Genomic DNA, 15,860 nt, shown 5'->3' on the forward strand with positions numbered 1-15,860 from the left:
TGTCTCACCGTCTCCATTCCCAGCAGTACTAACAGGGGTATGGTTGTCATTCCCCCTCTGATCCACTCCTCCAGTGTGACCGTTCCATCATGATCATAGTCGATCTCCTCCATCATCTCCTTAAGAATCTACAATATTATGGGAAGAAATGACATATCGATTCTACCGCATTTGGATTCCCTGTTGGTCCAAAGTCAAAGTTACGAATGGTTCATACCGGTTGTAGTTCTGTAGAATCCCATTCAAGATATTCGGCTACATGGACCATCTGATTTATTATGCGGTCCAGTTCCTATATCAACAATCATAAATGCTTTAGATACTTGTTCAATTTACTGAGCAGACAGATTATTTTCAAACAAAGACATCGGTATTAAGGTGAGATAAGTTTAGGATGAATTAAACGAATCAATGACGTAAATGCCAATACTTTATTTTAAACAGATTACAAGACTAACACCTTTTATGGCAACCAAGCACAATGACAACAACATGGATGCTATAAAAACTGTATTACATGCATACTGTACTGATGAAACTATGCATCGCCATTAAACATTACAACAAACATGAAAACATACCGAACTGTCCAACAGACCGTTTCCATCTGTGTCGTACAGCCGAAACATGACTATGTGGTGAAACGAGAGATAAGAGAATCCATGTTATTCTGGTGTTAGTTTGACCTCAGAGTTTCATTGTAAGATGAAGTGTAGACCTCAAGCTATCACAGAGACCCTTTTGAGAGCAGACACGACCTGACTGCCCTGGTATCAATGGGCCGAATGAGGCAGTTAGTGAGGATTAGCTTTGGGCAGAGCCCAAAGAAAGCTTGTTAGTGTTAAACCCACGGCAAACAAGGACAGGAGTAGAGAAAAGCCACTGAGGAATACTTTAAGATCCCTTTTGTTACGTTTGATGCCCGAGTAGCCTAAATGTGTGTGTTTAAACTAAAACAAATGCAAAAGGTATGCATGTATAAATAACAAGGCTTGCTACTTATAGATATTAGGGTGTATATGAAAAACATATTGCTGTATGTCTAACATAAGCAACTTTGGTTGGTTTTACTAAAAAACATATGAGTGGTTTGAGCTAGCATGAGAATTTCTGCCGGCTCAAGGCTTATTACGTGAAATCAAATTAACACAGCGTTCAAACCTTTCAAAGATCCGTATCTGCCAGTGTCATGCTGCGTATAAATGTGCATTGAAAATCGAGAAATTAAAAACGTCACAGCTGCAAGAATGAGCTGACTACTAATTTACATCAATGACCAACATTATGGATTTCTGTGGTTTGATACGACTGCGTTGAGAGACATAACTTTCAACATGGCTTAGCAAAAATATAACAGCCTAATTAAAATTGCATTAGCAAAAGAAATGTTTAACCCTTAATGTGAAATACAGACTAAAGTCTCTTCATCGAATGAGACTAGGAGCATCAAAGTTTGATTTTTATTCCTTGATTGATTGTTAATTTTTCACATGATTTCAATCCCTGACATGATCTTACCCAGTCAAAGTTAAACATATCAAGGTAGTATGTTCTTTACTATAAGTAGGATGATTTTAGTTAGAAAATAGTAAATCACATAAAATTACTTTAGCTGGAATTTCACAGGCACATCACATTTGATAAACTATTTTAAACTATTAACCAAAAATTAACGACATATAGCTGAGAATGAGAGTTGATTTTCAAGGCCAACTTACACTCGAGTTTGTCTTCTGGCGTCCCCCTTTCCAGCAGGGATAGGTAACACACAATGTCTTTTAGGAAGACCACTTGAGGGGAGGGCAGTGGAGAGCCCTTTTGTGGAGATGGACTCCTCCGGATAGACGTGCAATTTTCCGACTGACTTCGCTCTGGAAGGATATCATGTATATAGTAATGATATACATTATCACATCAAAATCTTGGTTGTTTCTTGCTTTACATGATGTGTGGGTTTTGATCACAGTAGTATATAATAAAAATAATAATGAATATTATAATGAATATTAATTAACGCTTTCCTCGCCATTGACGAGATAACTCGTCAATTAAGAGAAAACGCTTCCCTGCCAATGACGAGATTTTCCGGATTTCCGCAATACCGCTATTATCCACCAGGTGGCGGACTTCCACAACTTATAAAACCCGGAAGTAGTGCTCACGTGAAAGAGAAAGAACTCCGTGTATGTTTTAAAGATCGCTCTACATCTGATCTCTATCAAAAGTCCTTCACAAAAATTGGGTGTTTTTGAAGAAACCTATATTTAATATTTTACTTAATATATTTAAAGAAGAATAATTTCTGTAAGGCATTAAACATTTGTGAAAATTATGAAAATGCTGGTGCTGGCTGGCACCTTTTATAAAAAACGCTGGCGGGGAAAGAGTTAAAGGGATGGTTGATTCAAATCAAATCATAATTTATTTAACAGTACATGCTGTTTCTCCATGAATCACAAAATTTTAAAGAGGGAACTGGTCATTTATTTTTCATGCCATACAGATTAAAAAGGACTAGTTTAAGTTCTTAATAAAGGAAGATGAGGTATTACAAAAGATTTAATTGATAACTGTATGTGAAAAAATGTCATACATGTTTAGAATGACATACTTGGGGGGGGGGGGTAAATCTTGCCAATATTTTTTTACCTCTTTTCACGCCATTGACGATTGTATCTCGTTAATTAAAAAGGTGTTCCTAATGAATTTTTATGTTAATCTGCAATACCGCGATTATCCACTATATGGCTTACCCAATTTAATGAAAAAAACTGAAGCCAAAACATTATTTACTAATTTTAAACTATGTGTATGTTTTGTTAATCGTTCTGAATATGCTCTCTAACAAAAATTTCTTCACAAAAATTTTATTATTTCAGCTTTTTGCTAAAAAAGATTTTTTTTAAAGAAAAATACCCATATTTAAGAGTTTATAATCAGAGAAAAAATCTAAATAGGATTTGTTTGTTTGTTATTGTTTGTTTGAAACAGAGGGTCTGTTCTTTCATTTGATATATTTGTTTATATATTTTAAGAGGAAAATTTTCCTAGAAGCCATTTTGTGAAACTTTGGGAAAATGACAAAAAATGCTGGGGGCAACTTTCAAAAAATAAAAAATAGGCTGGCGGGGAATGAGTTAATAAAATGTTCATTAGGGATTACATGTTAAAAAGGTCAGGGTTGTTTACATGACTCTGACCTGGGGAGAGGCGGGGGGAGTTGGTGGTCTTGGAGAGTGCCAAAGCGTTACTACTACTGCTGCCTGCAAGGTGTTTGGGCTGCGTGCCGGGCGACCTGTTGGGTCCTCTGGGAGTGTGGCCTCCTGTGCCCGAACGCTGAGAGGAGGTGCGGGATGAGCAGGGAGATGTGGTGGCCCCTGAGCTTGGAGTGATCCCTGTTGAGTGTTCTGGAGTGTGTCGTCCCATGGCACTCAAAACGCTCTTCCCATTTATACCTACAGGAAATAACGAAATAGAAAAAAGGAAAGGGAATGAAGGTGATATTGCCCAATGTAACTCCACTGTTTGCCCTTTTTATGCATTTGGCAGATGCTTTTATGCAAAGCGACTTACAGTGTATTACTAGGTACACATTTTTATTCGTATTTGTGTTTCCTGGGATTGAACCCATAACCTTTTTTGCTGCTAATGCAATGCTCTACCACTGAGCTATATAGGAACACAACATTGCAGCATGTAACGCTCTTTATTCAAATCTATTATTAAAGATGCATTAAAATTTGTGCATTCGTGTGTTTGGAGTATTAACTAAAGCTCAGCTTAAAGAGACTTTGTGGGGAAAAAAATTATATAGCACAGGACAATGACTACAAAATATTATCACAAAAGAGGATCGACAAATATTTATAACAAATAGAATTGAAGTCAATGCATGCTTTTGTACCCAATTTCTGTTTTTCTATTAATTTTGTTGTATATTCGAATAAAACCAAGATTCCCTAAAACACTGTGTTTGCCTTTTTGCCTAAAAATTTTGTCAAATAGATACCTTAAATGTTCCGTGTCCATTTTGTACCATACACCTCATAAATTGATGGTCTTATCTAACCTGAGGGGGCATTAAAAGCTAAAATTCTCCCCCTTGTACATCGCTTTTGGTCAATACCTAGCAAGCAATAACCGAGATATAAAATAACGAATATAGACCCAATATAGTCCGGCTATGAGTAACCGACTTCTACACTAAATAAGCCTGAATTTAGTTAAATGCAAGTTTGCCAACATAACTTGTGAGATGTGTACGATATTCCATCATGTAAGGAAAATCAAAAAGGGGTTCAAGGTGTTTGCTATAACTTCTTTTACATGTTCTAAGGGCATCGTCTATTAGACTTTCCCAAATGTTATTTGTTTTAGCCAAAATTGCTTGCTTTGTATTTATATTTGCCCTGAGTGATTCAACTTGGCACTAGATGGCGCTGTAGGCTGCTGGAGCGTTCTTACAGTCAACTCGTATTAGCCTTAATGACCTCAAGTTAATGGGGATTGGAGTGCGATGCAGACACAAGCCCACCATTATCCTTTCAATTGAGCAGTCCAGAAATCCTGAATTATCCTCCGAAAAAAATCTAAATCACTTCCTCTGCTTCTTTTAATTGATTTCAACATCACAGAAGGATGTCTGCTTTAAGTCACAGACAGACTGTCAGCAACAAGAAGTCTTTAAGAAAACAAATTGTTCTACTTTGCCTCTGTGCACTGCCTGACTTTGTGCACCTCCCGTTTGTAAAGTGTGTGACTTCTTGGATGGTCTTTTCCGTCTTCAAAGACTGAATATACAGTAGCGCAAATGAACAGCAAGAAGAAACAAATACACAACTCACTAAACAAGTCAGCATTGGGGGTCTGAATAAAAAGCAAAGCAGCACTGAAACAAATCTCTTCTGTACTACTGTAACTGTACAGGTCATCTCATTTATGTATGAACTAGGTTGTGCTGACTGTCAAACAAGCTTAAAAAACTACATTAAGAGAACCCATTATACTTAAAGGCAAACACCACCGTTTTATAATATTTTACAATGTTCTTAACTCAACTTAGACAAATTAATACATAGCTATCTTTTTTCAATGCGTGCACTTAATCTTTGTGCAGCACCTCGTGAATGTGTTAGCATTTAGCCTAGCCCCATTCATTCCTTAGGATCCAAACAGGGATGAATTTAGAAGCCACCAAACACTTCCATGTTTTCCCTATTTAAAGACTGTTACATGAGTAGTTACACGAGTATGGTGGCACAAAATAAAACGCAACGATTTTTTAAGAAGATAAAAATAAAACTATATTGTTTGGCAAAAGAGCACTTAGGATGCAGCACTTCGACCTCTGCGCACAGTAACATCATCACACCTGACTACTTCCCCTCTCGCTCAAACTTCAGTCAATATTACTTTCATTTTGTGCCACCATACTTACTCATGTAACTACTCATGTAACAGTCTTTAAATAGGAAAACATGAAAGTGTTAGGTGGCTTCTAAATTCATCCCTGTTTGGATCCTAAGGAATGAATGGGGCTAAGCTAAATGCTAACACATTCACGAGGTGCTGCACAAAGATTAAGTGCACGCATTGAAGAAAGATAGCTATGTATTAATTTGTCTAAGTTGAGGTAAGAACAAAGTAAAATATTGAAAAACTGTGGTGTTTTCCTTTAAATCAATATGAAATATAAAAACAGGCCTGCTACTGAAAGTATAAAGGTATTTAAAAACACTATTTACCCAGCATGCCCGCTCCAGATCGAGAAGGGTCTGGGGAGTTTCCTCCTCCTGTCTTGCTCTTGAATGAGGTGAAGAGGTGTTTGCACAGTTCCTCTGGGATGTCATTCTCCAGATAGGTAGTCATAAAAAGCTGGAAGCCCTCGTAGTCGATGGGCTGTGGGAGACAAACAGAAGGATAATGAGAAAGAAAACAAAACCTGTTAATACCTGTTAATAATATGTGGCCTTCTGCATCTTTAAGTGAAACAGGGGATGTCCCTGAGTCTGTATATGAATGATGAAGAAAAGAAAGAAACCTCATAATAACACACTGTAACAAAAATACAAAGAGGGCCCACTGACACACATTTAAAACTGCAACCAAAAATGTAATTGGCACAATTATATTGCTCATACAAACATTACCGAAGGTTAAATAACATTACAACAATGTGACCATTAATATACAGTATTTAAAATGAAAATAAAGTAGCACAAACACAGCTGACACTTAAAAGCACGAACTTTGACCCTTCAGAAGACAATATGACCCCAGCGTGACTGTCTTGTCAGACAGGGATGGGTTTGAAAGATTGGTAGTTTATGTCGGGGCATGCAGTCTGTCAAAACACCAAACCAGAACATGCAAACCCAGAAGGCAACATCTTACTTGGTTAAGAACATCTTGCTTCTGTATGGCAGATATATGGAGAGGGTAAAGGGAGAGAGGGAGGTTATAGATTTTGTAGCTGGTGTTGGTGTAACGGTGAATGATGTTACCTTTCATATCCTTTGACACTGGAATGAATACAGCCAAACAGTATTCCTTTATATATGCTGTATGGAATAAGTCCAACTCTGACATAGAGCTGCGCTGAAGGTTTAGTGGCTGCACAACAAGCTAAATCTATTTATTTATTTGCATAATCCTGACTTCCTTTTTTTCAGTTTTTTAGGAGTAATGTGCTCCCAATATCATAATGGAACAAGAAATAATCAGGCAAACAAGGGTTAAATAATTTCACCTAAGACATAAAAGTGGAAACCTACATTTGTTGATAAAGCTAAATGTAAAAGTTCTAACGCAAACCGGTAAAAGAAAGACGGATTGGAAAGAGAATCAGATGTAAATGAGAGGAACTTGTATGCAATGATGTGCCGTAGTTTAGAGGTAAACATGGGCAGACACAGACCAAAAACAGGAAGTGGTTTGCTTGAATGTAGACTCTTAGCCACAATTCGATCACTGACTGATGTGTATTGAACACAGAACTAGAAGAAGTATTTTTTATTGACGTCAGCCTATTACTGTGGTATATTTAAGCCCCACCCCCAAAGTGTTATGTCAAAACAAAATAAACTGAATTTATGTGTTTGCATGCCAGATAAGTAGGATAAATATCCTTACATGCCAAATAAGTGAGCGGTGGTTCAATGGTATTTCATGCATTCTGACTTATATTCTCATGCTAAACATGGGCAAAGTGTCAAACGTATGACGTATGACCAAGGCTGCGTCCTTCGGATGGAGCATTCCAAGGCAGGAAGGCATCAAAGCATGTCTGAATACAATGTTTTCTTTACTTTCTGTCTTCTAAAAATACCTTCATTGTCTTGTCCCACAATTCTTTGCATGTGTGTGCGTGTGGGGAATGTGATTGGTTTCTAAAAAATGTAATTTCCGTCAAGAAAGCAGCTGGATCACAAATTTAGTCTAAAGATTTACTTTTACTTTTTACACCTTTTGATTGCATTTCTAGCAAAAAATGAGTATTGCAGTTTTTAAATATGGGATTAGCATCATAAAGGCGCTCTTTGTTTATATTTCAAACTAAATTTCATTACGCTGCCTATGAAGGCTGTCTGAATGTGTTTCCCGGAGCTGCCCTCATGCCTCCGAAGTCATTTCCTCATGAGGCAGCGAGGCAACAAGTCAGCTGCCTAAGCTTTAAGGCACAGCTGGAGAATTTCTATGCCAAATGCACTTTGCCATGGTCCGTGCAAGTTTTAGAAAGTTTTTTTTAAACATGAAAGATTCATACGTAACAATCTTACTTTATTTCTTTTATGGGCAACTTCAGTGCAGGAAGTACAGTGGAAGTCCTTATATGGGCCCTTTAACCGGGATAGCGCACACACTCACACACACATAGAGCTGACATGAAATCAACTTCTTAATAAACCCAGAATTATGGAAACAATGGATATAGTTGAAATCCGCACATTCGTTGAAATGGGGCAGTCCCAATCGGGCCATGAGTCGCAGGCGGTAAGTAAAAATGCATCAAATGTCAATGTTTTGTTGGCAGTCGGCGCGTAAGTGCATATAATGTAAACGACACAAACGTAGTGAATTAAGTTATCCTGGATAATGTTTTTTTGTGTGTTGCTTGTTTGTAACTTGCTCACCCGCGGTACGCCTCCAGGATCTCTGGCTTATTCTGAATGAATCGCTCTTTTATAAATCTAATAAAACTCTTTGGATATATGAAGGATGTAATACTACCCTATAGGTACTCAAGATTAAAACAAAGATGCCATAAAGAACCTTTAACATCCAAAAAAGTTTTCTTTGAAAAACCTTTGACTGAATGGTTCTTCTATGGCATCATCTTATAAGCACCTTAATTTTTACGAATGTAGTCACATGTCTGGCAATGTGAGACTGGCTTGAAAGCAAATAAACCCAATTACTCTCTTTGTCTCAGTATTTTTTTTAAACATTTGTATGTATTGTTAGTGTAAGAAGCAGTGTTACCCGCTGGAGCGGATGTAGGAGGAAGTTCCTGACTTTAATTTAACCTGCAGAACACAGAGCACGACTCCTCTATCAAATAAAGCAGAAAACAATGAAGCATTTACTTAACCTTTCTCCGGCACCCAATTTTTATAGACACTCTTCGTTTTACAAAGGTTACAAGTCACTGCAATTAAACTTTATTATGCCAAGACACCCAAAGGAGCTGTAGCCGTTTAAGTCGGCAGTGAAAGATATTTACACCCGAGAAGCCAGCTGACGGTCAATCACAACTATACACACTGGTGATATACAGCGCTCTGTCATCATAACCAGGCGGCACAGGAGCACCGATGGCATGTCGCCACCATTTTGTGCCACATCCTTTTAAGATTTACAGGTGGACACGACTGAACTGAAGAACAATGAGACGCATGCAAAATCACACCACGGCCAACCCGGCGTCAGTTTTACTCCAGCAAAGTTGATTCGCTATTGATTCATCCGGGCCTCTGGGTCACAATCTGTGGCGCCGGACCCCGATCAGCTTCTTATTTATGTCAGTACGGAGGAGAGTGAAGAAATATAATGGTGACACTACATAAAGCAAATTATAGATGCGGCTGCCTGCTGGCCTTTGTTGTCACGGAAACATGATGCATGGGCTTTATGATGTCAGCCTGGACCTTCTCTAATAGGAGGAGATATCTGGACACCTTGTTTCTGGGAGCGGATGACTAAGCATTTCCTGTAATGACTCGGGGCTTGAGTCAGGTTGTATTGGTGTTCTGTCAAGTCACAGCCAGAGGCTTCGCTGCCTTTAAACAGATCATTTAATCAGGTGTGCTGGGATAATATACCTGCTCAGGGTTGTACTTGGAGAGGACACCATTTCCATGAAACTCCTCCAGCACGTCTTTAAGCTTCTTGGATGAATCTGTGCAAAAGGGGAAAAAGAAAAAATCAGCTGGAAATACAGTATATGATATCACAAAGTGTAATTTGGTCTGTTTATAAACAACTGACTTGCTGCAGAAAAAAACAAGCTTGACATTAGACGTTAAGGTATAGTATTGATTTAAAATCATGACTTTATGTTAAGGTAAGATACTGGATATAAAAGGATTAAGGACTGCTTTTCCTATGAATAGGGGACAATGCAACACTCAATAAGGCCACTCTGACAACCAAAGTCCCGCCTTCCAGTTAAAAGAACCAATCATCAATCAATAAAGACTAATGATTTGATAAAGATTGTTAAAGGATGAGGATTCTTTAGGGGAGGGGCTGCCTGGTGCCACAACATCCCTAAAGGTACTTTAAAGAGTGTGACATCACTGTGAACTAATGACCTCAAGTGCTTAACTGTTTTAAATTGATCAGCAATTATATAGTCGCAATGCTTTGCCTTTCACATTTAAATGTCACAGAACAGCCTTACACAGTACTTGCACATCTATCCAGATAACATTTAACAGTTCATTCATGAAAGATTAAAATGTTCAATCAATTCAAATAAATGTTACATACAGCAAAGCAATGGAAATTAGGACTAGGGTAAGTATTTCATTGACATCTTTGAATCACACAAGCACAGCATCCAGGATGTTCAGGGAAAGGATTTGCAGGAACAAAACGCCATATGGTTTACTGGCAACCTGTAACTTTGTTAATGTTGACTAAATGTAATTTTAGCTCTAAACATGCCATCTGATGTTCTAATATATCCTTTTCATCTGGCCTATTTAAATCGCAAATTTACTTCCTTTTCTGCTCTTTAGCGCCATTCCAAGTATATTTACCAACTGTTAAAGAGCAACTATTGTCCGATTCACGTTTTTAAATTTCCTTTGGTGTGTAAGTGTGTATTAGTTTACGATATGCAAAAGGTACAAACCCCAAAGTAAACGATGACTCGAGTTATCATCCCTACGTAAATCTCTTTTTTTTTTGGACTACAACAAACACACAGATTGTAGGCAACAGTTTACTTCCTGGGATTGGTGATGTAGAGATGACCGACAGTCTCACAATTCCTCCTGCTTCGGACTCAGCCTGTAAGTTTACTCCTGTTACTATTGCATTGTGACTGAATCTTTTAAACATGGTAAGGAGTGTCACACTTCCAGCTGACATCAGAGATTAGCTGGCCAATCAGGGACACAGAGTTTTTCAAAGCCGTGCGTTTCAGGACAAGAGTGAAATCTGGAGCTAAAAAAATGTACAGTATGTGGAAAATAATGTGTTTTTAACCATATACCACGTGAACACATTGTATTATACCAAATACACAAAATAACGTTGTTTTTTTGCAATTAAATAGGTGCACTTTAAGATTTCAAACTGATGACGCACCAAATAACGTGTTTTTCAAAGCTGAAAGACTTATGATGTTTATGAAGCTGATCCTAAAAATCTCTTTATAGCAAACAAATCCTAAATGTATCATTAGCCATGATATTTTAAAGGTCTCTTATTTGGTGTCCAACACTGGAAGCATTAGAGGTATGGTGCTATCTGACAAAATAGGCTAATGAAGCAGGGATAATAGCCAAGCTGAAAATGTCACCAAAGCTGATTAGCATTAGGACAGGAGAAATGAGTCTGCTGCCCCCGGCCTCACTTTTGTTTTCTCTAAGCCTGGAATTGATTGTTATAGACAGACTCTGAGTCATGTTTCTGACTGCTATTTTAGGGACAGAACGCGGTGCTTTCCTCACATGCAAGCGCTAATCTACCTCCAGCTCTGAAAGAGGTTATTTCTGTGTCTAAACAGCAATTACCTCCACCAATTTCTAATTGATTTTTTATATCCCTCAGTAATATGTAGTGAAATTACCTAATTTCTGCGGTTTACAACCCAACTTTCTTAAGATGAATGTGGCTTAAACATTACATTACATTTACATGCTTTTACATTGCACTCAGTGGGCTCTATCATACACCTGGCACAATGCAGGGCAATTCGCGAAGCAAGTGTCTTTTGCTAGTTTCAACCTGGCGCAATGATAATTTTCACGTTTTGCCCCACGTTTAAATAGCAAATGCATTTGCGCCCAATTTTGCACCCATGGGCGTTCTGGTCTTAAAACGAGGTGTGTTCAGGCGCATTGCTGGCACGTTGCTATTTTGAGGCAACTAAAATAGACTACGCCATTGACCAACTAAAACCTGGTCTAAAGTCTATGGGGCAATATTGTTTTTGTTATTTAATGAGCGTGTTAGTAATATGCGCCTATAAACGGGACGGCAACGCGGGTTTGCTTATCACACACATGGATGCGCAGCAGCACAAAAAAAGCTTTTAAATATGAAAAAGTAAAGCATTCAAATGTAAAAGATTATTATTGAGTCTATGATGTTAATCATGAATATAATTTTTTTAACAAAACCTTTAAGTGATTAAATGATACAAAACTCAACTCTTGGATGCCAGGCTTTTAAATCATGAGCAACAATGTATAAGTCAGTACACAGAGTTCTTAGTGGCTAAAGGAAAATTAAATGTGACAGAAACTCGTGATTGAAAACTAAACTTCTCCCACTTACTTATCTCGTCTCCCCTTAAGAGGCAAAAACCCATAATAAAGCAATCTGGTGTTCTTTGTGGTAGGAAAAACACCATCAATCTTTCATTATTAATCAAAGGTTTCTGGGCCATTTGTGTAGTTTCAGATCATAATTCATAATCCACATGCAGCTTGATGTCAAGAGTTCAGACACACAGGTGTATAAATTCACAGGTTTTTGGACCGTGACAGTCTGACACCCATCCACTCTGGCTCATCGCCCCCGATCAACTGTATGTTACACATAAGAGACCCGTCAATGATTTAAAGACTGACACCAAACTCTCAGCTCTTTGTGGGCAGTGAGGACATCCTGTAACAGACCTCTGTGTCTGTGTGTTGGGGATCTGAAAGTGAGTGGAGTTTCAATTAACACCTCATTACAGAGAGATGACAAATGAATTCCACTGCCGTTAAATCAAAACACTAACTGTCTTTAAACACATGAACCTACAGGGAAGCATACACATACACACGTATCTGGAGGAGAGACATAGATGCTCCATGACGAAATGGGACAAAAGGACACAGAGAATTCTTTAAACACCACCACTCTGAATTGATACAGAAATTCTGGCTTATGCTGATGTTGAAAGCCAGACAATTTATCTATAACTAAATCTGTCTGTCATCTGCTGAATTCTTAATGCAAATGTGTCTAATTTTCCAGAATAGGCTCCACATAATGTATTTGCTATTTTTAAAGACATCATACCTTAAATATGCCATGTTGGCAAGATTCAAGGTAAGAGAGCACTTCTGACTGATTATTCAGTTCTCCCGAAGGATTTTTAATCAAATCTGTTACCTGGGGTCACACCCCAGAAAAGAAAAGTAATTATCCTGACTTTTTGAGTATTTAGATTTATTACCAGCAACCCGCAAGCCAATTAACCTCACAAAGCATGAAAAGACACGATATCCTGAAACATGTCATTTTAAGGTAATTTTCAGGTAATTTTCTGGTAACCTTATAAAATGACAAAAAGGTCCCTTTTGGATTCATATTATGGCTGTGTAGATAATCACAAAAACACCAGAGGCTTATTTTTAGTGTGTAAAAGTTTTGTAAATTTTTTGAGAAACATTTCAAAAACCCTTTTATAATTGAAAAACACTCAAGCCCACATATAGGCTAAGACATCACCTAAAAAGGTTAACAGTAAACTCTGATTACACATTAGATTATGCGAGTATCTGGCAAACGCGAATGTCTCTTTTATCATAAACCCTTTAGACGCGACTGCAGCTGGCATTTATTTTGACAAAACACGTGATGCACACAGGATCACTTGATCCACAAAACACATATTTTGAAATAACGACCACACACGACGGGCTACATACATGTTGTGACGAACTTCGCATTGTGCGTCCTCGAAAAAAGAAGTCACTGGCCACCACTGATCGTGCCCCTGATGATCTGTTTAGCCTGATCTTACGTGAATTCATACATATTTTACAAGTTGGCTAAATCGTATGAATTCATACGAAGTTAATTGTGCAAAAACGTATGATTCTCATGAAAAAACAACAACAACGAAACCCAACACCTAACCCCGCCCCTAACCCCAACGACACAGGTGTCAAAGCAAATTGTACAAAAACTTACGAATGTGGTTGTATGAATTAATACGAATTAGCCAACTCATAAAATATGTACGAATTCCCCTAAGATAGCGTTGATCTGTTTGGGTATTAACGTTTTTCTAAATATTTTCCTTTGTGTTCAGCAAAACAAAGTACTTTATACACATTTGAGGGTGAGTAAATGAGCAAACTATCCCTTTAAATGTACTAAAATTACACTGTATATTTTAACCAAAATATTTCTGTTGAAAAAGTCAATGATTTAGCCAAGTCAGCTACCTTAACACAAACTAAACCAAACAGAGGTTACCCTCCGGTTTAATGTAGCAGATAAGACAAACACTCAGGTCCCTGCTGACCAGATGAAGTAACCTCCTGACTATGTCCATGAATATGTGATGCTAAAACCAGCGCTTTAACATCAGAATTACTGGAAGACAATGTAATAATAGACATTCGCTAAATTAATACCTGATCCCGGCTTAGCATCAGATTTCACCTTTATCATCAAATCAATACAGCATAAACATCCCACCCTCCCTAAAACTGTCAAATCACAATTCCCTTGTAAAAAATGATGTACATTTATAAGCAAACGCATAACTTTTTAATATCCTATATTAAAATAACTCACATGTCTGTTTAGCTTTTAAAGTGGTCTGCATCAATAACTGCATTAAACGTCGCTAATCAATAGAGACTCAGAGAGCACAAGCAGCATATTGATATATTATGTCAATATACTGTAGCCTACATTCCCAACACTGCTTCCTAGTCCAGAGGGTGAACCTCAAAATGTTTGAACATCTTCCTAAATATTATTTTGAGTGAAACTTTGCTTTAAACAGATGAATTGACAGGTATATTTAGCAAAGAGCAACTCAAGCACCAGCTAAATGGACCGATGAATCCACCCATCCGTTCTTGCACCAAACAGCAACAAAAATCAATGCCAATCAACCAGCCAGTTGGTGTGAGGTAAAATTTCCAGTGTAAGTGGGTGTTCTTGCCCAAAATAAGCTTCATTGTAAACCAAACCTTACGGCATTTAGTCTTGGCTATGCAAGACTAGTTTGAGGTCAGAGATGAGGGTTGTTGTTCAGATACTCACACTCACTGTACTGCTGCAGCTGCGTGAACTCGGCTGGGCTCAGACACACCCAGTCTCCCATTTCATTGGTCAGAGCGCTTACGGCGAGTAGGGAGGGATGAAGATGATTATCCACAGGTGAAGTATGAGATGGAGACGATGATATCTGGCATGATCATAGCTCCTTTCCTTAAGACCAGATGGCAAAAAGGCGTCCCCGGTACGGAGCGGCAAAACAAAGAAGGGACGGAAGGATGAGGGGATAGCAAAGGTGAGGTGCTTGCCGCGTCACTGGCAGGAATCGTGATTTGAAGAGCTCTGCAATGGGGAGGTGACAGGTGCACACGGAAGATCACAGCAAGTTCAGCCGATGACCTATGTGACCTAGAGAGAGAGAGAAAATTAAAACAGTATTAGTGATGTCTCGCAGCTGACACCAGATCAGAGATTATTGCCTACACTGCATCATGTCATGCATAAGTGTTTTTAGACAATGGTTATACTAATGAAACACAAATCACAACTCAATTACAGTAATCTAAGTCTCAACATTGTACAGGTATTAATCTATTAAACAAGTAAGTCTGATCTTTATATAATATAGGCCAGTGATTCCAAATTTTCTTACAAAAATTACAATATTTTTTGCGTACTCTCTTATGCCGGATTCATAATGCACATAATGTACAGTATTTTGTACATGCGACTGTATAGAAAATAATCTAATTATAAGATTAAGAGCACGAAAATGTCATTTCAGTCATTAGTTTTACTTTGATTTCAGCCTTTGACATGACCTTACTAAATATATCAAGGTTGTATTTTCACATTAATTTCTTTACATTGTGTAGGATGATAAACAGTTAAGCACTAAAAATTACTTCAGCTGAGTTTTATAAAAAATTATATAAAGTTATATATAAAAAAAATAAAGTTATGAGAAAAAAAGAATAAATAAGAACAAAATCTTTATTTATTACACAAGTGGGAAGTAAAAAGGGTGTCTCGCATTTTTTTTGCACTGTTTTCTTATATAGGAAAAAGTTATTTTCTACACACAGTCTATGTCCGTATTTATTATTCATGCTGGTAAGTATATGAGATCTTGCTTTCACAAAGGTACATATTGCCATAGGCAGTAATGTCTTAAA

At 37.7% G+C, this 15,860-nt stretch overlaps 1 protein-coding gene across 3 annotated transcripts in view; it reads right to left on the minus strand.

Moving 5' to 3' along the window:
- dgkg (diacylglycerol kinase, gamma) overlaps positions 1 to 15,860 on the minus strand; it is a 145,144-nt gene that overhangs the window by 85,075 nt on the left and 44,209 nt on the right. For 2 of the 3 annotated variants that reach the window (XM_065251459.2, XM_065251458.2), the window contains exons 2-10: positions 14,731 to 15,093; positions 9,321 to 9,397; positions 6,394 to 6,414; positions 5,745 to 5,898; positions 3,201 to 3,455; positions 1,719 to 1,871; positions 582 to 631; positions 218 to 292; positions 9 to 128 (exon numbers count right to left, since the gene is read on the minus strand). In XM_065251459.2, coding sequence (XP_065107531.1) covers positions 9 to 128; positions 218 to 292; positions 582 to 631; positions 1,719 to 1,871; positions 3,201 to 3,455; positions 5,745 to 5,898; positions 6,394 to 6,414; positions 9,321 to 9,397; positions 14,731 to 14,791 — 966 coding nt within the window. In that variant the 5' untranslated portion in view covers positions 14,792 to 15,093. The remainder of the gene's footprint in view (positions 1 to 8; positions 129 to 217; positions 293 to 581; positions 632 to 1,718; positions 1,872 to 3,200; positions 3,456 to 5,744; positions 5,899 to 6,393; positions 6,415 to 9,320; positions 9,398 to 14,730; positions 15,094 to 15,860) is intronic. The other variant, XM_065251460.2, reaches the window with a different exon arrangement.

Source organism: Paramisgurnus dabryanus, chromosome 15 (assembly GCF_030506205.2).
Source record: "Paramisgurnus dabryanus chromosome 15, PD_genome_1.1, whole genome shotgun sequence".
NCBI lineage: Eukaryota > Metazoa > Chordata > Actinopteri > Cypriniformes > Cobitidae > Paramisgurnus > Paramisgurnus dabryanus.